This window comes from Eretmochelys imbricata, chromosome 1 (assembly GCF_965152235.1).
Source record: "Eretmochelys imbricata isolate rEreImb1 chromosome 1, rEreImb1.hap1, whole genome shotgun sequence".
Classification (NCBI taxonomy): domain Eukaryota; kingdom Metazoa; phylum Chordata; order Testudines; family Cheloniidae; genus Eretmochelys; species Eretmochelys imbricata.
Genome location: NC_135572.1, coordinates 64,683,989 through 64,711,528, shown reverse-complemented (window position 1 = coordinate 64,711,528; position 27,540 = coordinate 64,683,989). Strand labels below are relative to the sequence as shown.

General features: G+C 44.1%; 2 protein-coding genes across 6 annotated transcripts in view; one reads left to right on the top strand and one right to left on the bottom strand.

The window, feature by feature from the left end:
* Window positions 1–3,733, bottom strand: part of ELF1 (E74 like ETS transcription factor 1) — a 143,024-nt gene extending 139,291 nt beyond the window's left edge. Inside the window, exon 1 of one of the 3 annotated variants that reach the window (XM_077812111.1) lies at window positions 3,712–3,733. The gene's annotated coding sequence lies outside the window, so the exon portion shown is untranslated. Of the gene's footprint in view, window positions 1–2,750; window positions 2,884–3,146; window positions 3,207–3,711 lie in introns of those variants that run through there. The other 2 variants (XM_077812100.1, XM_077812091.1) reach the window with 2 other exon arrangements.
* WBP4 (WW domain binding protein 4) overlaps window positions 3,235–27,540 on the top strand; it is a 31,206-nt gene continuing 6,900 nt past the window's right edge. Inside the window, exons 1-8 of one of the 3 annotated variants that reach the window (XM_077812145.1) lie at window positions 3,269–3,379; window positions 12,389–12,458; window positions 12,586–12,658; window positions 14,840–14,902; window positions 15,014–15,137; window positions 15,934–16,104; window positions 17,110–17,165; window positions 20,679–20,745. In XM_077812145.1, the coding sequence (XP_077668271.1) occupies window positions 15,029–15,137; window positions 15,934–16,104; window positions 17,110–17,165; window positions 20,679–20,745 (403 nt within the window). In that variant the 5' untranslated portion in view covers window positions 3,269–3,379; window positions 12,389–12,458; window positions 12,586–12,658; window positions 14,840–14,902; window positions 15,014–15,028. Of the gene's footprint in view, window positions 3,380–4,102; window positions 4,145–12,388; window positions 12,459–12,585; window positions 12,659–14,839; window positions 14,903–15,013; window positions 15,138–15,933; window positions 16,105–17,109; window positions 17,166–20,678; window positions 20,746–27,540 lie in introns of those variants that run through there. The other 2 variants (XM_077812139.1, XM_077812153.1) reach the window with 2 other exon arrangements.

Here is a 27,540-nt window from a genome sequence, read left to right as displayed (position 1 = left end):
TTTTTGCGAATACAGGCTAACACGGCTGTTACTCTGAAACCTGTGAACTAAATAGTGCAAACTAAAAACTCTTATAATTAAATAAAAACAGTTCTGAATTGACTTATTCTACATGTTAAAAATTCTCTAAACCAAATTAAATTGTTATTAAACTGCATTAATGTTTCAATGTAAATAAAAATAAATGTTTGTATAGTATTGAAATTTGTCCATTGGGTGGCAGTCATGTTTCAAAAAAAGAAAAGGAGTACTTGTGGCACCTTAGAGACTAACAAATTTATTTGAGCATAAGTTATGTTTGCAGATACAGGCTAACACGGCTGCTATTCTGAAACCAGTCATGTTTCACTGAGCCAAAACACATACATACACACAAATTAAGCATCAAAAATATTATGCCTATTACATGTCTGGAAACAAAAAACAGCAGTTAAAAGGAACAATAAAACCATCCCACTGGGCTTCAGTACATATATCACTTAGCTTGCTCCCCGTTTTAATATCTTCACTTTGGCTTCTGGTTTGTGCTACTATGGATTTTAACACACTGCGCTGTTTGCACTTAACACTCTGCAGGAGGTCTATAGCTCTGTAAGACTTTGCATCATTTCACTGAACATGCAAAGATTTAGCCAAGTTTCTTAATACTAATTCATAGCAATACTGTAACAGCTTCTTCAGAGAGGTTATGGTGGAATTCAATTTGGGATTTCTAAAGCTGAATGCATAATAGTTATGAAGATCAATTATTTTACATACAAAGGAGAAACTTTTAGACATTAGTCTTTTGACTATTTCACTTTAAGGAAAATATTAAAAGAAATGTTGGTCTAATAGTCAACAATATTCCTTTGTAAATATAAGTTTTAAGTTTAGAGGAATACAAAGGAAGTATAATAAAACCAGTATGCTTTTTCCACCACATTCTCATTAAGTCATCTTAGCAGATTCATTTCATGGTTTATTTTAACAACTATTTCCAAAGGAGAGTATGTAGACCAAGTTTCAAGCCAGTGAACATCTGATAACTAAGTTGTAAAGTACACAAATATGGGGGCTTATAATGGAAACGCTGACAGATGTATAACTACTGCAGTTAGCTATGACATTCGGACCACACAGCCTCCTTCAGAAAAAAGCAAAATTAGTTTCTTTTTTGTAGTACGTTCTTTAGGAAGCCTAAGAGTAAAAAAGTTTGTTGCTATCTTTGTTTTCTATTTTTGTTGTGAATGTAAGATAACGTTTTTGTTCCATTTACAACTCACTTTTTTTTTCTTCTCTTTTTTTTGGGTAACAAACAATAATGGCCTCTGTATTCAATGAAAGTCTGAAATGAGTCATCAGACTTCTTCCTCCTCCCCTGGATGACTATAGCAAAAGCTGTCAGTTGTGATTACCCCCTTACGCAAACACTTGGATTGTGTAGAAAGAAAGAAAACCAATAAACTCGGGGGACCAGGTTCCAATAGTATGGGGGCCACAAGGAGGGGAGTGTTAAGACCTTTAAACTTACTCTGAGCTACTTCTCCAATATACAAATAATGATGATTGTCTGCTCCATGTTTAAGATGATTTCCAGCCAACTTAGTGCCTAAGAGTCATAGCTAAGTGATAAACATCATCACCTCCAGATGCAGAAACAGCCAATCTGGGGCTGACATGTAGCTGCATTTAGAAAGAGGCAGCAACAAGCTGCTGCTGCAGTGAGTACGCACACACACACACACACTAGCAATCACAGGGCGCATGCACACCTTGTATTTCTCTGAGCCCAGCCCGGAGCCCTTCATTACAGGACAAGACCAAATAGTGTTGAGTACACAGGTGCGAGTGTATGTAACTCTGCAGAGCTGCACACACCACACACACTGCACAGGCAGAGCAGCTACCTGAAACTCCCCCAGTCCCTCTAACACCAATGCCAGTTCAGAAAGCCTGCCTGAACCAGGACAGCTGCCATGGGGGGTTAGAGAAAGGGGTCCTGGTAAGGGGCAACATAGGGGGAGAGGATTGGGGGGGAGAGTCCCGGGCGGGGGGCACAGAGGATCGGGTGAGGGGGAAGGGAGAGTCGGGGGGGCAGGTGGCAGAGAGAATCCGTGAGAGGTAAGGGAGAGCCTGGGGGTGGGGAGAGCACCCCGGGGGGGGGCACAGATCAGGTGATGGGGGGAGGAGAGTGCCCCGGGGGAGGGCACAGAGGATTGGGGGAGGGGACAGTCACGGGGGAAGGGGCACAGAGGATCGGGTGGGGGGGGGCACAGAGGGTCTGGTGAGGGGGGGGGGCAGAACGACCCAGGGGGTCGAGTGAGCGGTTCTGGTGAGCAGGCGCATGGGGGAGCCGAGGGGGTTGGGTCTGGTGATGGGGGGGAGCTCAGGTTCTGATGAAGGGAAGTGTGGAGTGGGGGGTCTGGTGAAGAGCGAGAGAGCCGGAGGACAGGATCTGGGGAGGTGAAGCCCGGGGAGGAGCAGCGGTGAGGGGCAGTACGGGGAGCGAGGTCTGCCGAGTGGGAGCGTGGGGGGAGCCGGTGAGAGGGGAAGAACGGGGAAAGGGGGGGTTCCTGGTGCGGGACGTGGGGGAGCACACACAGAGCGGGGTCTGGTGACAGGGAGCGAGGGGATCAGGTGAAAGGCAGCACAGGGGAGCTGCGGGGTCAGGGGCAGCCCGGTGCGGAGGGGGCCGGAGAGAAGGCGCCGGAGAGAAGGCACCGCGGCGGGTGGGGGCGGGGGGGGGGGCGACAAGCAGTATCAGTTACCGAATGCACGAGGCTCAAACTCCACGGAAAGTTGGCGCAGCCGCGTGGGTCGCTGCGCCGCGCCCCGGCCGGGCTGCGGGCGCCTCGCGTACAGCCGGGACGAGCCGGAGCCAGGCGCTCCCGTCCGTGTCCCCAGTGTCATTCGCCCCACCCCACCCCTGCGCCGCGGGCCGAGTCCCGGAGGGGGGGGGTTTCCCCGCCCCGCAGCGGGACTCCCCGCGTCACGGGGCGAGCGCAGCTCCCGGCCCCCGCCCGGCCAGCCCCTGGGGGGCAGCGCCCCCCGCCCTGTAGTTCCGACGAGGCGGGCCCCGCGCCTCCCCCCCCAGGTGCGCAGGGAGTGTTGGCACGAGGGGAGGGGGCGTCAGGAGCAACCTGTAGCGCGTGCGAGTCACTCACCGAGTCGCCGTGGCTCCCTTGCTCAGCGCCTCCCCGCAGAGCGCTGATGACTGACTCTTGGGAGGGGGGGTGGGCGGGGAGCGCGGCTTGAGCCTTCTCGGCGCCCGTAGCTCCAGACCGTGTGACGGGCCAGACTGTGCCTCTGCTGAGTGCAGCAGCTCGGGCCGTTCGAAGGGGCCCGGCGCGCGGGGCTGGGAGCAGGGCGGCGGCAGCCGGAGCAGGGCGGCGGCGATGTGAGTGTCTGTGAGGGGCCATCCCAACCCCCCCTGCCCGCGTGTGTGTGTGTGTGCGCGCGGGGGGGAGAGCAGGGAGCCTCTCCCCCCGCCGTGTGCGTGGAACGGATCCTCCTCCTCCCCGTGCCGCAGCCAGCAACCCCGTAATGCAGGGTAGGGGGCTGCCGGCCCCAGCATACGCGCTGCTGGGGGTTTCCCGGCGGTGCACGTGCCCCCCTGGGGAGCAGCTCGCTCCCAACAAGGATTTCCACGGTGCAGCCCCCTCCTTACCCCGGGGTAGCAGAGCACCCTGGCTGCCTAAAACCGTCAGTGTTTCAAAATAAATCCCTCACCTGTGCCACTAATAACACCCACGGTGATGACCGACGAGGATTTGACAAACTTGATTCACGTCTCCCCCACTTGGTGCTGTTTGTTTTGTGTCTGTGACTCTGGTCTTAGTCTGTGGGAAGCAACCTGGGCAGCTTCACTTTCTGTTTCTCTTGAACTTCACTTTTTTGTGCTGCAAAGTGCTGCAATCTTTGGGTGGTAAACACTGCAGAGGAGCGTTTACATTTCATTCCCTAAAACAGGACTCCTTGAGTGCCTGTGGCTCTAGATAGAGTTGGTGTCGAAGAAATCAATATAGATACATAATTTTAATACTCTTTTAAATGATTGGAAACAGTAATATTTAATTTTAGCTGTTACATTTTGTCTTACAGTATTTAAGTTTTGGCCTTAATCGACTTCACAATAATGAGTTAAATACTCATCGTACATCAGGTGAATAAGATTTGTTCTAGTGTCCCTTTAATCTCCTTCCTTTATGTTTCTGCAATTTGCATTGTTTGCTAAATATACTTAAATGCAGTGCTATTTATTTCAGTCGGCAGTAGCAATGCTTTTGTATGGTTTCCACAACCTGTTAGGATTTCACAAATTAATTGTTCACGCAACCTGAAACAGACCAGTACTTGGTTTAGAGTTTTTTTCCTTCCCTGTTACTGTATGATAAGGTTGCCACAGTTCAGAGCAACTAAACCTGTATTCCTGCTCCATGGTCCAGCAAGCGAAGCCATGCTTGGCTTCCAGCTCCTCAGTCATCACTTCACTCGCGCAGAAACTTGCATCTCTTTCCCTTGAAATTGGAGTTTTTGCAGGCTGCATGGTTCCCTGCTAACACTGTTATTCCCAGCAAACCTGAATGGCTAAACAGGTCAGAATCTGTGCTTTGCTCAGAGACTATTAAAAGTGTAATTGCCTAGTTATAAGTTACCACACATCTCATTCTAAACAGGCTCATTTATTCTTAAAGTGATAGCATTACAGAGAAAACATATTAAAAACAATAAAATAACCTACATGCATGCTAATAAGCTTACCAAAATCACTCTACCCCAGATACACAAGTGCTCAGGCAGGAAGGAGTCAATCCTTCGCACGCACAGACTGGGTAAATCAGCCTATGTCTTTATACAGGTTGGGCCTTTCACCTACACTCTTGACGAACGGGTAATCAGCATACAGTGTTTTTTTCCTCAGGGTATAGCTTCAAAAGGTAAGGTTCACACACAGTTCAGCCAATCCAATCCAATAGTTCAGTCCTTTGATCACAGAGGCCCGCAATAATTCATAATCTTTGCATTTAATGTAATGGACTCCAAAGGTACTTAAACTTAATTCAATTGCGTATCGCAGGAAATGAGTATTAGATGGTGTAGGTTGTAACCTGGGCCCTGTCTTCATTAGTATCAACCATGCTAGCTACAACTGTGATTAATGGCATGTCTATACCTATGGCTAATTTGACACTGCTGCAATCGATGCAATGGTGTCGATTTAGCTGGTCTAGTGAAGACCTGCTAAGTTGATGGCAGAGTACTCTCCATCGACTTGTGTACTCCAGCTCCCTGAGAAGCATTTCCCGTCGACACAGCACCGTTTAGACACCTCTGTAAGTCGACCTAAGTTGTGTTGACTTCCATTACATAACGTAACTGAAGTAGCATAACGTAGGTCAACTTGCAGCTTTAGTGCAGACAAGCCCTAACTGTAATTATTGCTACCATTGTTATTGCACAGTTCCCCAACCATTGTGCACTGGTTTATTTTTTGTTTGAGAAGCAGGCCAGATCCTGTTACTCAGTGGAATCCCTGTACTCCCACAGAGATCTAGTGACTTCAGTGGAGCTCCACGTGTGTGTACAAGGATACGACTGCACTGATTCAGTTGTGAATTTCATCTTATGTACTGCTGTAGATGTTTATATTGCTTTACAAAATAGAAAAACTGATTTTTTTTAATAATTTACAATCCAAGGCCCTAATCCACACAGATAGACCCTGCACCAGTCCAGACCCATTGTATGGGCACATGCATCAGCCTATGGAAATTGTCTTGCAGGGTAGGAGCCTGTGTTATTTTATTTCTTTGGAATTATATAGTAATAAAAAAGGGGGCGGGGGGAATGTTGAATGGAAACAAATTACAGCTAAGAAATAAAATTAAATAGTATCTTATCCCAATCAGCCTGCAGCAAAACACAAAACTCCCCTTTCCTATGCAGTTATAACCATAATCAAATCCCACCCTCTGCCATAGCCCACAGAAATTGATGCATCTTGCAGCATGCCTGAAGGCCAACAGATCCAGGGTCATTTTGGACAGGGGTGGGAACTGGGAGCTTGTTCCTAAGCTGTTGTATATGGAAAAGGCTCGACCATCAGCCCCCCTCTCTTTTAAATTAAGGGATATCCAGTTGTAGGACTGTCTGCAGGTTTTTAGTAAGTGATACAGTGTTCATGTCTTTTCCCAAGGAAAAGGCTGGGTAATCTTTAGTCAAATAGCACTGTGAATTTAGAATTATTTCTGTTAAAGAAATGAGGCAAGTTGGGATAGATATCACATAAAGCTCCATTGGTGCCTCCTAGTTTTAGCATCCTGAGCAGGTAAGCCTGTGTTCTCACCTCAGCTGTAAATTCAGGATACATACATCTATTTGCATTGAAATGAGAGAAGGATTTCAAGGTGAGACTAGTACACAATAGGTGAAATCCTGACCCCCTGGAAGTCAGTGTCAATGTTTCCATTGACTCAGTGATTTTTCACCCCATGTCCTTGCTTGCAGGTCCCAAGACTATGCTTCTTCTGCCATTTTGAGGAGCAGTTATTGAGTGAAGATGCTGTGAAAGCCTTCCCTGGGGGTGGGCAGTTGTTGCCATTGACCTGAACCTCTGTTCACAGTACCAGGAGAACTTGTTCCCTGCTGGCTTCTAGAGGTCTGGTCAGCCCTAATTTTAAAGCCCAATCCAATCCTGACTAGACCACAGCCAGTCCAAATCTGGGCTCATCAAGTTGTTTTTATACCCGACCCAACCCGAACCTTGTAGTTGGGTGGTCCCGTCGGGTCTTGGCTGGATTGCAAGCCTCTGCTTCACTCTCTGCCCTCACTCCAGCCCACGGCTCCCCACAGCAACTGTGCCAAACTCTAGGCCTGGGAGCCCTGCACCCCCTGTCCTGTCTGTAGTCCTACACTCTGCTGTACCCTGCAGGAGGCTCCATCAATGCCACTGCTGGGCACAGACATTTCAGACTCCACCAGGGCTCCTTCTTGCAGGACTGGGATGGCCTGTCCTAGATGTGCCCCTCCAGGGAGATTGGCCACCAGGCAGCGGCTCTAGGAAGCCCAGCACCTCTCCCCACAGGGCTTTCTGTGGGCAGGCAGTGGGGAGGTATCAAGCCCACATGCCCAGCCAGCTGGGTCTGCATCATGCTGTGCCTGCCATGCTGCAGTATGTGTGTGTGGGTGTTCCACTCTTACCCCCTGCAGGGCAGGGCAGTGGGGGTTACCTGCCTGCTCCAAGCTTTCTCTGTATCCTGGCGCTGCTGCACTTCCTTTTCAGGAAGACAAAGGCCCATTCTCAGCACAGCCAGCCCGCTGTCCCACTGCTGACTCCTCCAGCCCGCTGCCACCACCTCCACTGGGCTCTGAGGACAGAGAGCCAGATCCTTTCCTTGCTCCCTCCATCCTAGTACAAACTTAGCCCCTGGTGGTCCAAATTCACCCTGACCTGAGCTCAAGAGTGTCAAGTTCTTTTTATACCCAATCCAACCTGAAGCAGACACTTGCAAGCCTCTACTGGCTTCCTCTCCCAATCCTGCAAAAACTTAGGGCTTGTCTATGCAGAGAAATTGACCAGAATAGCTATATATATATATCCATATGTATATATATATATATATATATATATATATATATATCCATATATATATAGGAATATCTATATAGCTCAGGGGTAGGCAACCTATGGCACGCGTGCCAAAGGCAGCCCACAAGCTGATTTTCAGTGGCACTCACACTGCCCGGATCCTGGCCACTGGTCCGGGGGGCTCTGCATTTTAATTTAATTTTAAATGAAGCTTCTTAAACATTTAAAAAACTTTATTTACTTTACATACAACAATAGTTTAGTTATATATTATAGACTTATAGAAAGAGACCTTCTAAAAACATTAAAATGTATTACTGGCACGCGAAACCTTAAATTAGAGTGAATAAATGAAGAATCAGCACGCCATTTCTGAAAGGTTGCTGGCCCCTGATATAGCTAATAGTTTATTCTGCAATAGCTCCCCATGTGGACACTCTATTCCAGAAGAAAAGTGATTTTAATTGCAGAGTAATTACTTCACTTCAGAAGCACACTGATTATTATGCAATTAAAATCACTTTTTTTCTAAAATAGAGTGTCCACATGGGGAGCTGTTCCAGAATAACTATTCAGTTCAATAGAACTACTCACATGCTTAAAGATAAACACATGCATAAATCTTTGAAGAATTGGAGCCTTAGATTGTACAGGCATTTGGGGCAAGAAACTTGTCTTTAAACAGGATTGCAAAGCAGTAATTTGACACTGTATAATCCCCCCCAAAATAATAAAAGAACATTAAGATTACAAAGTCAAGTGCTCAAAAGTTAGGAAATGCTGAAATAATGATTGCTTGTGCAACTTTAACTCGCCATTTTATGTGTGCATTATGATACAGCCTTTAATTACATGATCACAAACTATCTTATCTACCGTCCAACCACAACAGACTCTGAAAGCAGTGCCTCTTACCTCTCTTGGCTCTATCCAGTCACTTACACGGAGTTCCATCTTGGCTGGGGTCACTCGGGCTTCTAGTTCAGCCCCTTCGGAGGTGACGTGACAGGAAAGTAAGGAACACAGGCTTAGAAAAGGAATTTCTTAACCACAGTCACTTTAATCTTAAAAGACACAGACAAACCCTCCGCTGGTTTGGTCTTACTCTTTCCCCTTCTGTGTGTCTGAGGTTTCTCAGTGTTTCAGGCTGGCCAGAGACCTCCCTCCTGTCTTTTCTATCCTGCACATCCCGCTTCCTGGGGTTGACCCCACCTCTGAGAAATGCCACCCCCCCCAAATACAGTCTCTCATGTCATGTGCCCAGCTGGAGAAAGTGCAGATCTACAAGCCATGTACAAAAAACATTGTTCATTGGGGCTGGGCAATTGAGAGACAGTTCATGGCCCTAGGTAGCTCTATGTTGGCTTCTCAGTTATAGTTCTTCAACAAGGCATCAAACACCTTTCCTGTGCAGAGTGGCTATCAGGAATTCATAATAATAGACTTGCCTTGGGCAAGATCAAGCCTGTTTAGCACATAGCAAAGAATGACGCTTATAATACAAAATGGAAGTTACGTGACAAAATGGAGTATACAGTTTGGTGCAGACATATCCCACTCTGTTGAATTGTTTAAAGCAGTGTTTTTCAAATGCGGCCACCATGACTGCATGCGGCCAAAAGGGGCTTTTCTTGTGGCCAAAGACTCCTGGGTGGTGATGAGGGGAGGGGCAAAGCAGCGACCACTTCCCTGGGGCTGCCAGCAGTGGTTGGGTCCTGGCCACCTCTGGAGACAGAAAAGCTGGAGGAGCAGACAGCCAGTGTGTGTTCCCCACCTTCCCAGGGGTGGTGGGGTTGGGCTTCAGCCCTGGGGTGGTGGGTGGAAGGTTCCACCCTTTGGGCTCCATCCTTGAGCCCCATCCCCTGTACAAAGGGCTTTGGGTTCCATTCCCGGGCTGTGTGGTGATGGGTTCTGTCCCCGAGCTCACCCTCCCCAATCATCCCTGGCCCATGCTGCCTCCCCCAGTGCCCCATCACCTTGCTGCCTCCGTAACCACTTCCCCATCCAGGGCTTAATTTGTCCCTGGGCTTGCTGGGACTGAGTGAGTCTGCTGTGAAAAGTGATATTTATATGTTTGTTAATATCACATTCCACAGCAGACTTACTAGCAAGCAAGTCTTAAAAAAAGAAAAGCAACCCCCCACCCAAAAAAGCAAAAGAAACAATAAGAAAAAAGACAAGAATGTGAGATTGTGCAAAGCACCTTATTTGTGTTTCTGTTCTGTTTAGATCCAGTAAGGAGATAACTGCACATTATTTTTATTCTTGAGTGTGCAAAAAACCCTACATAAATAAATTACAATGATTTGGACATGAATATGTGCATATTTATTTGATTTTCCTAAAGTTAATTAAGTATTTTAGGGAAAATGGTCAGAGCGGCCACCAGCAAGAGTTGGTGGCCACACTCTGAGGCCACCAACACTTTTTTTGGTGAGAACCCAAGGATTTGGGGCCTGGAAAACTCAGTATGCTATCAGCAGTTTAGCAATGCGTACTTTCGTTTGGCAGTGAGAAAGCTAAGTCTTCACATGTTTGTCATGCTAGTCCATCTGTTATATCAAAGAACTGTGGGAGCTTATCCCAGAACAGATCTGCGTGATTTACATCTTTCTCTTACCATATTGACCATTTCTGTTTCAAGTATTATTTTAACATATATCCAATTATCTTTGATATATGATAATTTTTTAATGTGGCATGTTTTAAAAAGAGAATAAACTTGCCTTCATGTAAACAACTTAACACTTGGCAAATGTGCACAGTGCTTAACAAATTTATGCCCCAATCCCACAAACAGCTAAGCATGTGCTTAACTTTATCCACCATGGGCTTGTACCGAGCATAGCTCGGGTACAGTGGAGAGGCGTGGTTCTCAGGGAGCTGCTCATAGTTCCCTGGTTCTGGTGCCTGGCTCAAGTGCAAGCTGGGGCCAGCCTTAACTTATTCCACTGACATGAGGTTCCTTAGGCCTAGTCTACACTAGAAATTTGTACTGCTTTAACTATCCCAGTATAGTTACAGTGGCATGATCCCACTAGTGTGGACACAGTTATATCTGTGTAAAGGTGCTCTTCACCAATATAACTGCATCCATACTAGTGCATGTATCAGTGTAGAATATCGATGAAAATAATCACAGTAGATCAGGCTTAAACAACCTTTTGCCAGTGGAGAGTTGACCATACTGGAGCCTCACTTCAGCATCCCTGCCGTGTCACTCGCAGGACTCTGACACACCCCTTCTTGCTGTTATTCCAAATGCAGGAAGGGTTCCCATGTTCCACTGCTCCACCATCTTTAAGATGGTGGAGATTCTCCTTACATGGGGGATACTCAGTCTCAGTTTCCTTTAAGTGGCGTGAAATTAGCTTGGTGGATCAGGGAATCTGCCCCTTTTAGTAGTCCCCTAGTGGGACTACTCAGTGCATGAAATTGAGCATGTGTATAAGTCTTCGGAGAGTTAGGGCCATAGTTTTCACAGTTAAAATCACACATGAAATGAAATAGTATTAAAGTCTGCAGCATTGCACAGCCACATCCTTTATGTTTGTTATACATTTAACAACATGGGGTGAAATCTTGGCTCTATTGAGGACAATAGGAATTTTGTGTTTGACTTCAGCGAAGCCAAGATTTCAGCTGTAAATCCCACCCTTAAATTTGCTAGCTCAGACTCCAGTGCCTGTGCAGAGCCCCATTGACTCCTACGGGATGTAATGGCAGAATGGAGTCATGTCCGGTAACCTACTAAATGATGCATTTATTAAGGAAAACAAGAATAAAATATACATACATGTAATGTAGCAGAGTTAACAGCTTAGGAATCTCACCTCTTTCATTTCTTGACTTTTGGTGACTTTAGCACTTTTTTGGATTTTTATGTATTTTCTTTTTTAGAAGATAGAGAGTCCCACATGATATACTACTTGAAGTTTTATGGATGTGTAATCCTTTAACAGTGCTATTAATACTTGTTCACTTCAAAGAATACAGCCTTAAAAGTGAAACTGTTCCTCTACCTGTGCAAAGGGCTTTGGGGGGGAAGGGATAGCTCAGTGATTTGAGTATTGGCCTGCTAAACCCAGGGTTGTGAGTTCAATCCTTGAGGGGGCCATTTAGGGATCTGGGGCAAAACTTGGGGATTGGTCCTGTTTTGAGCAGGGGGTTGGACTAGATGACCTCCTGAGGTCCCTTCCAACCCTGATGTTCTGTACCTCTCAAAAGTTAACCAGGGATTACCATGGGGATTCACTTTCCATTTGTTAAAAGAGTTAGAGATGGCTTAGGAACAACTTCTCAACTAAGAGAGAAGGTCCAAGAGGTGCTGTGGACCTGCTCTCTAATTGCCTGTTTCAAATTTTCCAGTCTTTGGCCCAATACATTTTGGGACATAACCTAGAGTCTATTCCAGATCTGTTCCAGAATCCTTTGCACAGTTTTGAGTTATCCAAAAATATACCTTTCCCTTTCCCCAAAATAGTATAGCACTACATTTTTTATTTAAATTCATTGTGTTGTATAGCCAAGGTACGTATTTATGTTATGTTGATAGTTTGAAAACTATCAAAGTGTACATTTTTATTGCAGATATTATGAATTGTGCATTCCCCAGTATTATATATTCAATAAGCCTAACTACTGCAGCTGTTAATAATTTGGAAGGTTAGCTGACTACAAAAGCACCAAAAACATAATTTCTGTTGTAAGTGAAGGCTTTGGGTCTGTAGAAATTTTTGCAAAGCCACAGGTAACAGCCTGATCTATTTCATCAAACACTGCAGTCGAACTCATTAATAAATCTTGTTTTGGACCTAGAATAGCCTCTCTAACCTGTCCACAAAAACTTGTGCAGAAGAAAACCTTGACAGCACAACCAAGCACCATGGTAAGGCTGGACTTGGTTTCTAATGCTCTCTGTTTCAGAACTTTTTGCTTTGGTTATTTTGTTTCTGATTGTGCATAAATCTACCTAAATTTTTTTCTAATTTATTTATTTGTTTGTTTATGTTTAGGGCTGATTACTGGAAATCCCAGCCAAAGAAATTTTGTGGTTACTGCAAGTGCTGGATAGCAGACAACAAGCCTGTATGTTGGTCTAGTTAGTGTGATATTACGGATTCTGAAGTACTAGAATTTGAATTGTATATATAATATATTAAATGTTATATTTGAATATTTTTTTCAGTATTGCTTACTGACATGTAAACTAATGTTTACCTAGTGTTTATTTGTTTGTTTTAAATATGCCTTTGTAAGCCATGTTAGCTATAAAACTAGGGGAAAAAAGACTTGCAAATTAAGACCTGGATCCTGCATTAAAAATCTCTTGTACTTCCATGGACCTCAATGCAAGACTGGAGCCCTAGGGCTTGATTCTGCATTCCTCATCCATGTGTAAAAGGTCTGAAGAATCAAGTTCCATTTTCTCAGGCTCCATAATTTGAATTTTGCTCCACCTTGAAGCAAGGTTGGCCATTTCCTGGGAAACACTAGCCTGGACAGGAAACTGGTAAATACCGGAAAAATAAAATAATTATTAGAATATACCAATGAAAATTACTGAAAAATATTTCGCAATATGATAATAGCTTTGCAGTATATATAATATGTATATAATACTGAAAACTGAAATATGAGTTGACATGTATAATTTCCTTGAGAAAATACTGAACCAATATGTATACAGACGTTCCAAAGTTCAGCATTATATTACAGATATTAGTATTGCGCCTACTGCAGTTCTACTTTTTATTTTTACAACCCTAAATTAAGCTCCAAATCTACTTCCTTATTTAATTTGATAATTTGAATATGTAACTAAAGTGAAGTGTAATGTGGTATGCATTTATGAAACAGTTTTTAAAACAGAAAATGTCTTGAATTGGAACTAACTAGTTTTTTCTGGTGCAGTAAAACTATGATTTTACCTAGTAAAAACCACACAGGTAAATACCATGCCCATCATTGTCTTGAAGCTAAGCCTCTGTGCAGATCTTCTAATGTCAACAGCAGGGGTTCTCAAACTGGGGGTTGGGACCCCTCAGGGGGGTCGCCAGGTTATTACATGGGAGTCGCGAGCTGCCAGCCTCCACCCCAAACCCCGCTTTCCCTCCAGCATTTATGATGGTGTTAAATATATAAACAAAAGTGTTTTTAATTTATGGGGGGGGGGTGTCACACACAGAGGTTTGCTATGTGAAAGGGGTCACCAGTACAACAGTTTGAGAAACACTGGTCTACAGGACCTGCTGTGGACCTTAGAATGTCAATAGGATCCACAAGCGCACAGTAGCGTTGCCTCCCTCCTGCAGGCCTTCTAAAGTTGGTGCTCTAAGCACTTAAGACCAAATTGTCACTTTGAGGATGCACCATTTGCCATGTTGGTACGCCAGGCCTCCAGAAGTACTTTTGAGCCTTCTTTGTTGGCAGGTGCACTAGCACCTGGATTAGGAGGTGATTCCTACAACTCCAAGAGCTCCTAAACTCCCCACCACTTTCCCACCACACCTCCCTCAGTGCTCCTGCAGGACTCCTAAGCTCTTCAGGCTTCTGTTTTCCTTACTCTATCTGGCAGCCTTTTTGGTTTAAAGGCTCTCCAATTGTCTTCCTAAATTATCCACATCCTAGTCCCAGTCTGCTTGATCTCCTAGGTTACATACCTGGATTTCTGCTCCCAGTCTCAGATTTGCTTAACTGCAGAGTTTTTAAAGTCTGGAAGAGCTCAGTAGATCTTAATATGATCTTCATGAGGCCCATAAGTTCCTACTGATCCAGTAAGGTCTATGGTAAGTCCTATAGACTTGGAAGGTAAAGGGGAGTGGAAATTGAGATATGAATCCTGGGGGCATAGAAGGAAGCTCGAGAACCATGGACCATGCAAAACCCCCAATCTACACAGGGCTGCCTGCTCTTTAATTTGTTTAATACATTTTTTTTTAAATTAAAACCGCATACAAACCATCTGATGTCATTGAGATCCAGTCAATATAAAACTTCACCATGCCATTTTTCAGAATATAACTGCATTTCCATTCTTTCTACTGCTGGGTTTCTTTTATGTTAAACTTTACTTTGTATTTCCTAAGTTTCTAATGGTTGGATTTTTCCATAACAATTTTTACCTATGTTATTGTTAAGTACATTCAGTCTTAAGTCCAGCTAAGTTTTTCTTCTTGTCTGGGTATATATTTGTAGTTTACCAAAGGAAATAAATTTCCTGCAAATTATTTTTTCACTGTATTTTAATTTACTTTTTTCCTCTTTAAGAGCATTGAATTTCATGAAAGGGGAAAGAACCATAAGGAAAATGTGGCAAAGAAAATTAGTGAGGTAAATTGAATTTTTCCTTTTTTCTCTAAACATTTAACTTTTTCCCTTTTATTTATAACTTTCGTCTATTTCTTCTCCCCTCCCTCCCCTTTTTTCTAAAAAAAATTGTAGATTAAAAAGAAAAGTATGGAAAAGGCAAAAGAAGAAGAAAAAATGTCAAAGGAATTTGCAGCAATGGAGGAAGCTGCACTGAAAGCATATCAAGAGGATCTGAAAAGGCTTGGAGTTAAGTCAGGTAGTTCCTATAGCTGCCAGAAAAGGCTTAAAGGCAGCAGTAAAGAGAATATTGAACAGGACTTTCTTTTTGTATTAGTTTTGTAGAAGCTCCAGGATTGTGTTTACATTGGCAAAAATGGGACATATAATTTGCCACAGTTGTTAGCAATAGTGGAAGCTGTTAAGTTGTGTAAGCAGGGTTTTTACCGTCATGTCTTCTAACCCTCAGGACAGTTCAGGTGGGAGTTGAGGTTAAACATCATGGTAGAAAAAGTACCTAAGCATTATCTACTGTACAGTTTCTATTATTACATTTACTGGTGGAGCTGCACCAGTCATTAATTATGGGTCCCAATTTTCCCAATGGAGACAAGTGCATAGCTAATAGTTGAGCTTTCACCTATCACTTAACTGAGTCCTTTTTTCTTCTTTTAATCTCCTCCCATTTTAAAGCTGAGCAGGTGCTTTTGGTCTGTTACCATGAGGGTAAACTACCATTTTTTGTAATTTAGTCCTGTTAGTTTGAACCCTCCATGGAGACTGTCTCCTCCGGTTTCTAGCTTCTGTTGACTCCATGCTCAATAGCCCTGAGGTAATCCTTGAATTTAGATTTTTCAGCTTGTTGTTTCTCCTGGTGATTCTTAGACTGATTCGTAATAGTATAGCCTTACACTGAAAAGCTTTTGGTATTTAGTATATCATGAAAGAAGAAACTACTTTGGACTAAGTTGATATTTGCTGTTGCCTATATGAGGAATGCCCAATAAGTAAATTCTGATTATAACACTGAAAAAATGGGTATTATTTTCTTTAAGATTCTATAGGTCCCAGTTCAACACAAAGTAAACAGGAGGAAAAGAAAGAAAAGAAGGAAAAGAAAAAAAAGAGAAAAGACACCTCAGAAGCACCATCAGATGAAACAAAGGAATGGGTGCAGGGACTTTCCCCTGAGGGTTACATGTATTACTACAATACTGTAACCGGAGGTAAATAATGGCAAGGAACAAATATTGATCTAATTATTCCCTCTAACCAAAGCAGGGCGCCGTACACTTTGCTAGCCTTCCGTTATCTGTGTTATTAGATTAATTCTTAGTGTGTGGACAATTATATAGAGTCCACGTATTATTATAAATTTATGACTTTTATAATTATGTGAGAGTGCCCAGAGCTTAAGATGGGCCCTGTTGATATTTTATTAATCAATAAATAACAGGAGAACTCATGGACATTCCTAAAAGTTCTTGACACCCTACAAAGTTTATATTTAAATGCACAAAAGGGCAATCCCATTTCCACCCCCAACCCAAAAAAGGGCAATCAGAATCCACTTTATCAGGACTCAGGTATAAAATGAGTAATTATTTGAGTACCAATAGTATCTCAAGGATAATGAGATTAGACTACGATTACTGGGTTTCTTGTTTACCTGCACAGGATTAAACTGATCACCTTATTTGGGGTCAGGAACACACTGTGTTGATAGGGCCTTAATGAATGTGTTTGCTGTGGAGCACTGAAGGGGTCCTATATTATGATTAGATGGGTATATTACACACGGTTTCTTGCAGGCACTGACATTGGTGTAATTCTCAGTCCTTCCTAATTTCGAAACCGTAAAAATCTTGTGTTTCTCAGTCTCTCCTGGCTGATTGTCCTATAAGAAGATATTTAAAATGTACTATAACTATATATCAGCTATAATGCAATAGAAATTTACAAGTCATAGTAGGCCAGATTGTCATATTCTTACTCCACATTTAGTCTCAGTTACTTCAGTGGGACTACTCTTGGGTTACTGTTCAGAGGAGTAAGGGGATCACAATCTGACCCAGTGTGATTTCTTTTTAGATGAGTAATACATATATTACTCATGCATGCGTATGCATACACATCTGCAATATGTTCTAGTCGACTATTTGTCATAATGATTGATAGTAAAAATTGAAATGGTTTTATAAATAATAAATGAAATATGTTTCTGTTTAAAGAATCACAGTGGGAGAAACCTGAAGGATTTCAAGACAACTCTCGAAACTCACAAACGGTAATCAAATGTTATTTGTACTACTTCTTTGTTCTTATGGCTTTCTTTACAAAACTTTTTGCTGCCTACTTGGCTTATCTCTCATGTATTATTCACAATATTGAATTCAAACAACCTATATATTGTGGATCTTAGAAAAATATATTGTAGCTTGAATGGAGCTGTGAAACCTACAGTTAAGGTTAAAACTCAACTTTCATTACCAATTCCTGTTTTCAGTTGCAGATAACTTTTTAAAAATTATTCTTTTGGAGTCAAACTTTTGATGCTTTGTTTCAGCCAAAAAAGCTGAATCTTTCTGGAAAAAATCAAGCAAATCCTGTTCCGCCTTTTGCAAATTAATCAACACAGGAAAAAAATTATGTGTTCATATTTTAAAATAATTCATAAGATTCCTTTGCTTGGAAATGGCTAATGTTTTAAACTTTTTACATGTGGCTAGTTCTCCTTTAGGAAACATTATTTGGAGGATATACAAGCAGTGTGTGTGTGTGTGTGTATGTATATGTATATGTGTATATATATATACACACATGCACCTAAAAACTATGTTAAAAGAATGTTAATGTTGCAAAGTCAAGTACTCAAAAGTTAAGAAATGCCAGAATTAAGTTTGCCTGAGCAATTCCAGCCCTAAGCAATTTAAAATTTTGCTTGTTTCTTTTATGCACATTAAATAACTTCTATTCGTTTTTTGAAACATTAATTGCAGTAAATGCTATGCAGCTATGTCGTGCAGTATTTGTGGAACTCCATAGTGCTGCATATTTGTGTTTCTTGCAGCTATACAGTTGCAAAGTTGTGTTTTTAATTCAGCTCCCTGATTTTAGGGTTAAGGTTTTAGCATATCTAATGTAGTGTTGCAGTTTATGGAGTTGTGCAAAACGCTGCAGAGTTGTTATTTTCTTGTTTAAACTACACTGAGGAAATTAAATGGAAAAACTAATAATAAATAATATGTGTTAAGATTGCAAACATAAGCAAAAGAAGTAGGAAATACTAAAAGCAATGGTGCCTTCCCCATGGTGTATGTATGCTGGATTACTACACCTCTACCCTGATATAATGCGGTCCTTGGGAGCCAAAAAATCTTAGCGCATTATAGGTGAAACTGTATTATATTGAACTTGCTTTGGCCTCGAGCATTTCCATTATTAATAGTCACTTCCCGCCCCCTGACTGACCCCTCCGAACTCCCAACCCATCCAAACCCCCCACTCCTTGTCCCCTGACTACCCCCTCCAGAGACCCCCCCCGCCCCAACCACCCCTCCCAAGACCCCACCCCTGTTCTAAGCCCCCCTGCTCCTTGTCCCCTGTCCGCCCCCTCCAGAGGCCCCCCAGTCCCTAATCACCCCCAGGACTCCACCCCCTATCCAACCCCCCTGCTCCCTATCCCCTGACTGCCCTGACCCCTTTCCACACCGCTGCCCCCTGACAGGCCCCCGGGACTCCCACACCCTATCCAATGCCCCCGTCTCCTGACTGCCCTGCTCCCAGAACCTCCGAACCATCCAACCCGCCCTGTCCCCTGACCACCCCCAAGACCCTCTGCCCCTTATTCAACCCCGGCCCGGCACCCTTAACACGCCACTCAGAGCAGCGTGTCGGAGCCAGACACGCTGACGCACTGATCTGCCGGAGCGCGTAGCCCCGCCCCCCAGAACTCTGCTTAACCATGTTATATCCAAATTCATGTTATATCGGGTCGCTTTATATCAGGGTAGAGGTGTAATTAGTTTCAGAGATTCTCCTTGCTTTACAGGCAGCAGAAAGTTAACTTCCTGAAGAAAGAAGAGCTCTGTGTAGCTCGAAAGCTTGTCTCTCTTTCACCAACAGATGTTGGTCCAATAAAAGATATTACCTCACCTACTTTGTCTCTCTGTATGTCCATCAGCATTTATATAACTCTTACCACTGTAGTAGCTAAACTTCAGAAAGTTAACTTTCTGCTTAGACCTCACATAAACATACCGGGTGGAGTAATAAACCAGTGCTGTATACTGAAGTTTAGCTACTACAGTGGTAAGCGTAATATAAATGCTGATAGACGTACAGAGAGAATATCTTGACAGTTGGCCTTAAGGGGTTCTTGGGTCATAACATGCTTAAAGTTAAGCATCCGCTTAAGTGCTCTGCTGGATCATGGCTAGAATGCATTGCATAGCTTTAATAGATCTGTGCTGTAATAGAAAGGGCCAAGTTATGCCACAGGCTGTTTTTTGTTGTCTGCTTTCTAGTTATGCAAAGCAATTTTTCTTTTGTTTCCTCTTATTTAAATTAATGCACTGTAAAACCACAAGAATAAAACCTTGAGGAAGCGTGTTCACTAGGGGCTGTTTTTCTTCTCTGAATCAACTGATTTCATTTCACCAGCATATATACGAAGATTTCTATATAGCAGGGATCGGCAGGGTTCCTGGCTGCTTCCCGCAGCTCCCAGTGGCCGGGAATGGCCAACCGCGGCCATTAGGAGCTGCGGGGAGCCGTGCCTGTGGACGGTCAACGTAAACAAAATGTCTTGCCGCCCACCAGTGGATTACCCTGATGGGCTGCGTGCCGATGGTTGCCGACCCCTGCTATATAGTTTGTGCAAAAATGTTACGAAGAGAATCTTAATTTTTTATTTTCTTGACTTTTAAAAAAAATGCAGTCTAGCATTGCATGAAGTCAAGACTGTTGCATATGTGATTAATTATAATCCCATATACATTAATGTAAAAATAACATTGTGGGCTAGATCAGTGTGCAGCTTAAGGGAAATTTCAAAGGTTCATGTCCAGTATGCACTTCTTAAACAGTCATGACTTTGTTATTAATCTAGTGTGAAAATTAATATATTTTCCAAATAAGCAAATGCCTTAGTCCTCAGTGAGGACTATGTCCATGTCAAGTTTCAGTCTTCAGCCATTGTTGCTAAGCCCTGTGTTGGAAGGAAGGAAGACAAGTGTTGGCTTAGTTTTGTTTTCAGTTTGGAGTAGGGTTTCTTCAAGTTGTTTTTCTCCAACCCTCAAAAAACTTTAAATCTGCTGGATGGATTTTTCTCAGACTTTCTGAGAACTTTTCTGTTAACTTTAGGTCAGAAACCAACTATGGAAAATGTCAACTCAAGCAGTGAATGTTTTGGAAAGCCACAAGCATGTGAAAATAATAATGGGTTAAGTTGTAATTTCAACTGTTTGGCAACCTTAACTACAGTGATTGCTACTGAGCAGCCGCTTTTTAAAAACTAACTATTTGTATATATGTGTGAAATATGTGTACCTGTAGAGTGTCTGTGTGCATTCTTGCACGAGTATTACTTTAAGTTATAAGGTCCCTATCTAACTCCCAGCAGAGTCAATGGGGAATTTTTCCAAAAACTTTAATATGAGTTAGAGCAGGCCCTAAAAACATCGTAATTACCATGACAGGAAAGTACTGGAGGGCTGAATATCTTTATAGTTTGTCAGCAATTATTTCGTTAGTCATTAAAATTCATTCCACTAATTCAATTTCTGTGTGTTTTCATTAGACAGGAGCATGGGTGGAAGGAGTCAGTGAAGATGGTCAGACCTACTATTATAATATAGAAACAGGAGGTAAGCAACATCGTTTTCACAATTAAGCTCTGTCTGGAAAGAGATGGTTTGTTCTGTTTTTTCGTAGTAAAACTTTGTTAGAACTATTTCAAACGTTTGAATCTTTTGAAAATGTAGTAATGGCTAAATTATGCCTGTTGTTTAACTGAGTGTTTCCCTCAGCTGAGAATCATCTGATGCTGTATGCTTTGTTAAACCACTCCTAGTTTTGCTGGCCTACAGGCAAACTGTTGCATACAGATGAATGGTTTCTTCACCATCCTGATGGCATGGAAACATAATAATTTCATATATGTCTACACATTCAGTTTGTAACTGTGAAGTATGGGTAGTCCATATACATAATGTTATTTTAAAAAATCTTGTTTGGAAATCAAAGAGGAACAAGCGCTTGTGGTTTTTTTGTGTGTTTTTTTTTGCTGTAACTTTAGTGCTGCTGTTGTTGTTGTTTGTTATTATTATTATTTATATTATAGTAGTGCCTAGGAGTCCCAGTACCTCATTGTGCTAGATGCTGTACAAAAAACAGTCCCTGTCCCAAGAGCTTACAATCTAAGTGTAGGACAAGAGACAACAGATGGATACAGACAAACCGATGGTGGAGTATAAGGATACACTGAGACAGTATTGGTCAGTATGATAGGTTGTTGTCTCAGGATGCCAGCAACCTAGTTGTCAATTTTTTTGCAGGCTTCCTGGCAAAAGAGTTTGAAAGGGGATTTAATTCTGTGGTTTTTGCGGGGAGATTCTCCCAAGCATGGGAGAAAGCATGCTGGTGCTTATTTTGAAAATGTAACAAGTGGGCAATGGCTGCTGGCATCTTCAGCCGATCGGAGGAAAGAGTCAATCATTTGATACTGAACGAGAAATGATAGGAAGGGCGGGGATAAGTTGTGAAGGGTCTCAGAAGTGAAGACAAGTAGCTAATGTTTGATTTGATAGAGAAGGAGAAGACAATAGAGGGATGAAAAGAGAGGGGTGACATGGTCAAAGCAACAGGCTAGGGAAATGATCTTTGCAGCAGCATTCTGAATAGATATCAGTGAGGCAAGATTGTGTTTGTCAAGGCCAGAAAAGATAATGATGGAGCAATTGATGAGACACAAGATCATGAGAGCCAGGCCGAGTGCGTTAGCTGTGTGGAAGGATAGGAAAGGCCATATTTTAGCGATGTTATGCAGAAAGAATCTGTAAGACTTAGACGTAGCCCTCGTGTGAGGACCTAGAGAGAGGTCCCAGCTGAAGATGATGCCTAGGTTATGGGCCTAAGTGACAGGTAGGATGTTGATGTTGTCCACAATGATTGAGAAAGGAGTCGGGGGAAGAGCTTGCAGGTGAAGATTAAGAGCTCTATTTTAGACATGCTGAGCCTGGGCTAAACCTCCACCAGTAGATGTCAGAGCGACTGGCTGCGATATTAGTCTGGACAAAAGGGACAGATCTAGAGTAGAGAGGTGGATCTGTGAATCTTCCACACAGAGATGGTACTGAACTTGTGTGTATGGATGAGATTACCGAGAGATAAGGTATAGATAGAGAAGAGAAGGAAAGCAAAGACAGAGCCTTTGGAACCCCCATAGACAGTTGGAGGGCAGATGAGGAGGCTCCTCCAAAGAGCACACTAAAAGAATTATTAGAGAGGTAGGAGGAAAACCAGGAGAGGACAGAGTCATGGAAGCCAACGGAGAACAAGGTTTCAAGAAGATGATCATGGTAAACTGTGTTAAAGGTGGCTGAGAGGTCAAGGAGGATGAGGATGGAGTATGGTTCTGAGATTTGGCTAGGAAGAGGCGAGAGCAAAAGGTCAAGGAGTGGAAGCCAGATTGGTCAGGGTCGAGGATGGAATTGGAGAAGAGAAGCTTGAGACAGCAATTGCAGATAGCATGTTCAGTGAGTAGGGCTCTACCAAATTCACATGAGAAACATGAGAATTTGGCATGAGAAACGCATCACAGACTGTGAAATCTGGTCTTCCCCTGTGAAATCTGATCTTTTGTGTGCTTTTACCCTATACTGTACAGATTTCAGGGAGGAGACCAGCGTTTCTCAAATTGGGGATCCTGACCCAAAAGAGAGTTGCAGGGGGGTTGTGGTATTGCCACCCTTACTTCTACGCTGCCTTCGGAGCTGGGCGGCTGAAGAACAGCAGCTCCTTAGCTGGACGCCCAGCTACGAAGGCAGCGCCCTGCCAGCAGCCTCTCAGAAGTAAGGGTGGCAATACCATACCATACCACCCTTACTTCTGCACTGCTGCCTTCAGAGCTGGGCAGTTGGAGAGCGGCGGCTGCTGACTGCAGGCCCAGCTCTGCAGGCAGCAGTGCAGAACTAAGGGGAGCAGTACCACAACTCCCCCTACAATAACCTTGTGACCCCTCCATAACTCCTCTTTGGGTCAGAAATTAATCGAAATTTCCGATTTTTAAAATCCTGTGACCATGAAATTGACCAAAATGGACCGTGAATTTGGTAGGGCCCTATTAATGAGCTTAGAGATTAAAGAACGGAGATGGGGCATTAGTTGGAGAGGCAAGTCTGGTCAATTATGGGTTTTTTTAAGATAGAAGAGACTGAAGCATGTTTGTACTCTGAGGGGAAAGAGCCAGAGGAGAGTTAGCGGTTAAGAAAAAAGTAAGGGGGGAATGAGAGTGGGCTATCTTCACTGATACACTTTACATACTCTCTCTAGCAAGCTTAAATTTCCTAAAATAGAATATATACAACTTGGGAAATTATAGAGTAAGATTTAGATTTGAAAATAATCCAGCCAGTGAAGGCGAACCAATTTCCCCATTACTTCAGTAGTGGATTGAATTTGATATTTGACCAGTTATTTTATTATTGATCATACATGTATAATTATCTGACATGAGTGTAGGATCAAATAACAATAGCCTGGATTGTTTCCTCCTACACAAATGCCAGTGGGAGAGATATTGCAGAGATCCTCTAAGAGTTTTTCTTAAACTCTTTTCTTGCATAATGCAGCTTTCTGCACACCCCCTCAGAACAGGCAACTGTTCTGTCTCTAAACCCTACGGATCTTTGCGACCCATAGTAGGATAGGACTGGCCATGTGCAGATTCTCTGCTTTTGTCCCAACTGTGGGGTCCCTTTGTGCTCCCAGGCAGTATAGCTACAATCAAGCCATATTGCCAGGGACTCCTGAGCCATTAAGCTGTTCTTAAAACTCCACCTTAAAAGGCAATCCCCAAGTCCAGAGGGAAGGATAGAGTGGAAAGATAATGCAGCATAAATACAGAGGTCTGTGCTCCAGGCTTGGGTTGGGTCACTGCCCTCTGAACAGGGTCCTGCGGTACCACTACCCAAATGTTTTGATGGAAACCGCCAGAGGTTCAGGGGGTTCCTGAACCAATTTCCTCTCTTTTTTTCCACCGGCCAGGCCAGGGTGGGACTAGTGATCAGTTTGCTTGCTGGAAAAGCACTGGATTGGGCTTCCCCGGTGCTGGAACAGGACGGCCGGGTGTTAACAGACAAAATGCTTCCTGCGAGCATTTTCTGCGTGTTTTGATGACCCTTGTCAGACTCGCCCAGTAGAAGCCACACTATGAAGGCTCCAGCAAGAGCAAGGGTCAGCTGCCTCATATGCTGCCCCATTCCGTCACCTCATGGCTGACATTGAGTAGAATGAGGCAGCCCAAATTCAGCCTTTTTGGTGTAGCCTAGGTGAGGAGGTAAAGGATAAGCTAACCTAAGTTGAGACCCCAACCCACTTGGATGCTTTTATTGACCTCTTTCTCTGCATCAGTAACCAACTGTGTGAGAGAAAGGAAGAGAGGAGGTGTACTCTGCCACCACTTTGTTCACACCCCACACCAGAAACCCCAGGGTCCAACTGTGAACTGATGCAGGTTGATCTAGGTCACCGATGCTTGACCCTGGAAGAAAAGAAACAATGACCACACAGAAACCTATGCATTTATTGCGAAGCATGAGGACATGCCATTGCCTCTTGTCCATTATGGACCTCAACTGACAAGGAATTGGGAAATGAGCAAGCCCAGGCCCTATGGTTGGGAAGACGCGGCCTGGGCACCATCAGGGCTCTGGAACTGCTCCCCAGTCCTCAAGAGAAACTTGATCCAGGACATGCAGGTCCTCCCCACACTTCCAAGTATGAGTAAAGTTACATACCATGAATGCGGCCAAACTGATTCCCCCTTAGTGGGCCCTGATTGACTCCAGGGCTACCAGTAACATCGTAGACGATTAAGCTGCTTGAGCACTACAAATCCCTCTCTGTTTAAAGCCTACATCAGTCCTTGTAGAGGCAATAGATGGATCCATCCTGTCCCCAGGACCAGTAACGCAGGAAACAGAACCCCTAGAGGCAGTAATCCTGGCCCATTGGGAAGTGCTACAGTTCAGTGTGAACCTTTCAACTCTGCAACCTTTCAACTCTGCACTGCCTCCTAATTCTTGGCATCACCTGGTTGGAGCAGCACAACTCTTGCATCTCCTGGCGAGAAAAAAGGGTCAGCTTTCCCTGGGAATACTGCGGAAGAGTCTGCCTGCGTGCAGCTGGCTTCAAGCCTCCAGTCCCCATTTCCTGTAGCCAGTTGGAAATGACAGCACCTGTGGGGGAATGCAAGATGGTGGCGGCTAACCAGGAGTGACTTCCAAGCCTGAATTCCCATCTCTCTGAAGAGTATTGGGATTATGCAGATATTTTTGAAAAGAAAAATGCAGACACGCTACCTGTGCACCAGGACAACAACTGCCCCATAGACCTGCAGCCTGGGGCAAAGGTCCCTTATGGACATATTTATGCGACGTCCAAACTAGAACTGGCAGCCCTTTGTGTGTGCGTCCAGGAAAACCTGGCCAAGGGCTCCATCCAGCACTTCACCTTCCCAGCAAGGGCTTCAGTCCTTTTCATTAAGAAAAAAGACAGAATGCCAAGCCTTTCTGTAGACTATTGGGCCCTAAACCAGGAGGTGGTCCAAAACCAGTATCCCCTGCCCTTAATATCAGAGTTACTAGGTCATGTGTGGTCTGCCAGAATTTTCACCAAACTGGACTTCTGGGGTGCTTACAACCTAGTGTGCATCAGGGCAGGAGTTTAATGGAAGATTGCCTTTCAGACCCTGCTATGGGTACTTCAAATATTTAGTAATGCCATTCAGGCTGACAGATGCTCCTGCAACCTTTCAACACTTCATGAACAACATATTTTGAGACATCCTGGACCAGTATGTAATCATCCATCTCAATGACATACTTGTGTTTTCAGATAACCCTGAGCAGATTTGTTAGCACATTCATTCCATCCTGAAAAGACTGCAGAAGCCTGGCCTTTTTGTGACATTGGAAAAATGTACCTTTGACCAGCCCTCCACAGAATCATTTCCCCAGAAGGAGTCAAGATGGACCCCCAAAAGGTAAAGGACATCCGCAATTGGGCAGTGCCCTATTCTCTCCGGGAGTTACAGTTCTTCTGGGCTTTGCAAATTTTGCCAACTGTTCATTACAGGTTTCTGAAGGTAAATAGCCCCCATAACCAACCTACTCTGCAAGGCCATCAAATTTGTTTGGACACGTGAAGCTTGCCATGTTTTCAAACAGCTCAAGGCTGCTTTCACCACTTCTCTGCTACTTGCACACCCAGACTCAGCCCAGGCATTCGTAGTGGAAGCCGTGCCTCCAATGTAACCATCAGGGCCATACTGTCTCAGAGGCTCACAGCACGTGTTGCACCCCTGTACTAACTACTCCTGAAAACTCACCCCTGAAGAATGGAATTATAAGATAATAGATAAGGAACTACTCACAATTAAATTAGTCTTGGAATACTGGCACCATCACCTCGAGGGAGCCCGACACCCAGTGCAAGTCTTTTCTGACCTTAAGAACCTTGAATATCTGTGGAAGGCTCAAGCCTTGAACCAAAGATAGCTCAGGTGGGCATTATTTTTCTCTCAGATCGATTTCATTATCACCTATCACCCGGGAATCAGAAATGGGACGGCCAATACCCTATCCCAAAAGGGGAATACTACCAAGAGGGCAAGGGGCTGGTAGTGGGGCGGCTGCCCCACTCCTGGAGGACAGGGGTTGAAAGCAGCCTTGGAGAGGGCTGTAGCTCAGAAAAGGAGTGAAAGCACCTGAGTGAGTAGCTGACCACAGGTGTGGCCAGCTCAATTAAGGGTCAGCTGGCCCTGATAAGAGGGCTGGGGGCCAGGAGCTGAAGGAGTCTCACTCTAGTCCTGGAGTGGGAAGGGCTAGCTGCCTGGGAGCAAGGTATCTGAAGCAGAGCAGTGCTGGGGAAAAGGGCAAAGAGAGCTGGGGAGCTTCAGCCTGGTAAACCTCCAGGCTGCAAGCCTTGGTGAAGGCCTACAAAGGTACTGGGTCTGCAGAGGTACAGCCTGGGAATAGGCAGAGACAGCTCCTTGCCAATGATGAGTGGCCATGACAGACTGCAGTCTGCCCCAGTGAGTGGGGGCTAGATGATGACTGGCAGTAGCCACTGAGGCAAGACCCAGGGGAGACCCAGAGTGTGGGGGTACTGTGGTGGGCAGAAGCCTAGAGCAAAGGGCACCGGGGCCCAGAAGGGACACGGGGCCAGCGGCAGACGAGACACCGGCCTACAGAGGGCGCTCCGTATGCCGGAAAAGAGCTAATTCCCTGGATGACCAGCAGGAGGTGCCGTGCCGGTGAGTCATCACTTCGCTACAGGGCCTAATCAAAAAACACCCCATCTTCTGAAAACTCTCTAATTCCTTAGTGCCACAATACACCAATCACTGTTTTAATTACACTGTTAAACAATATTAAAAT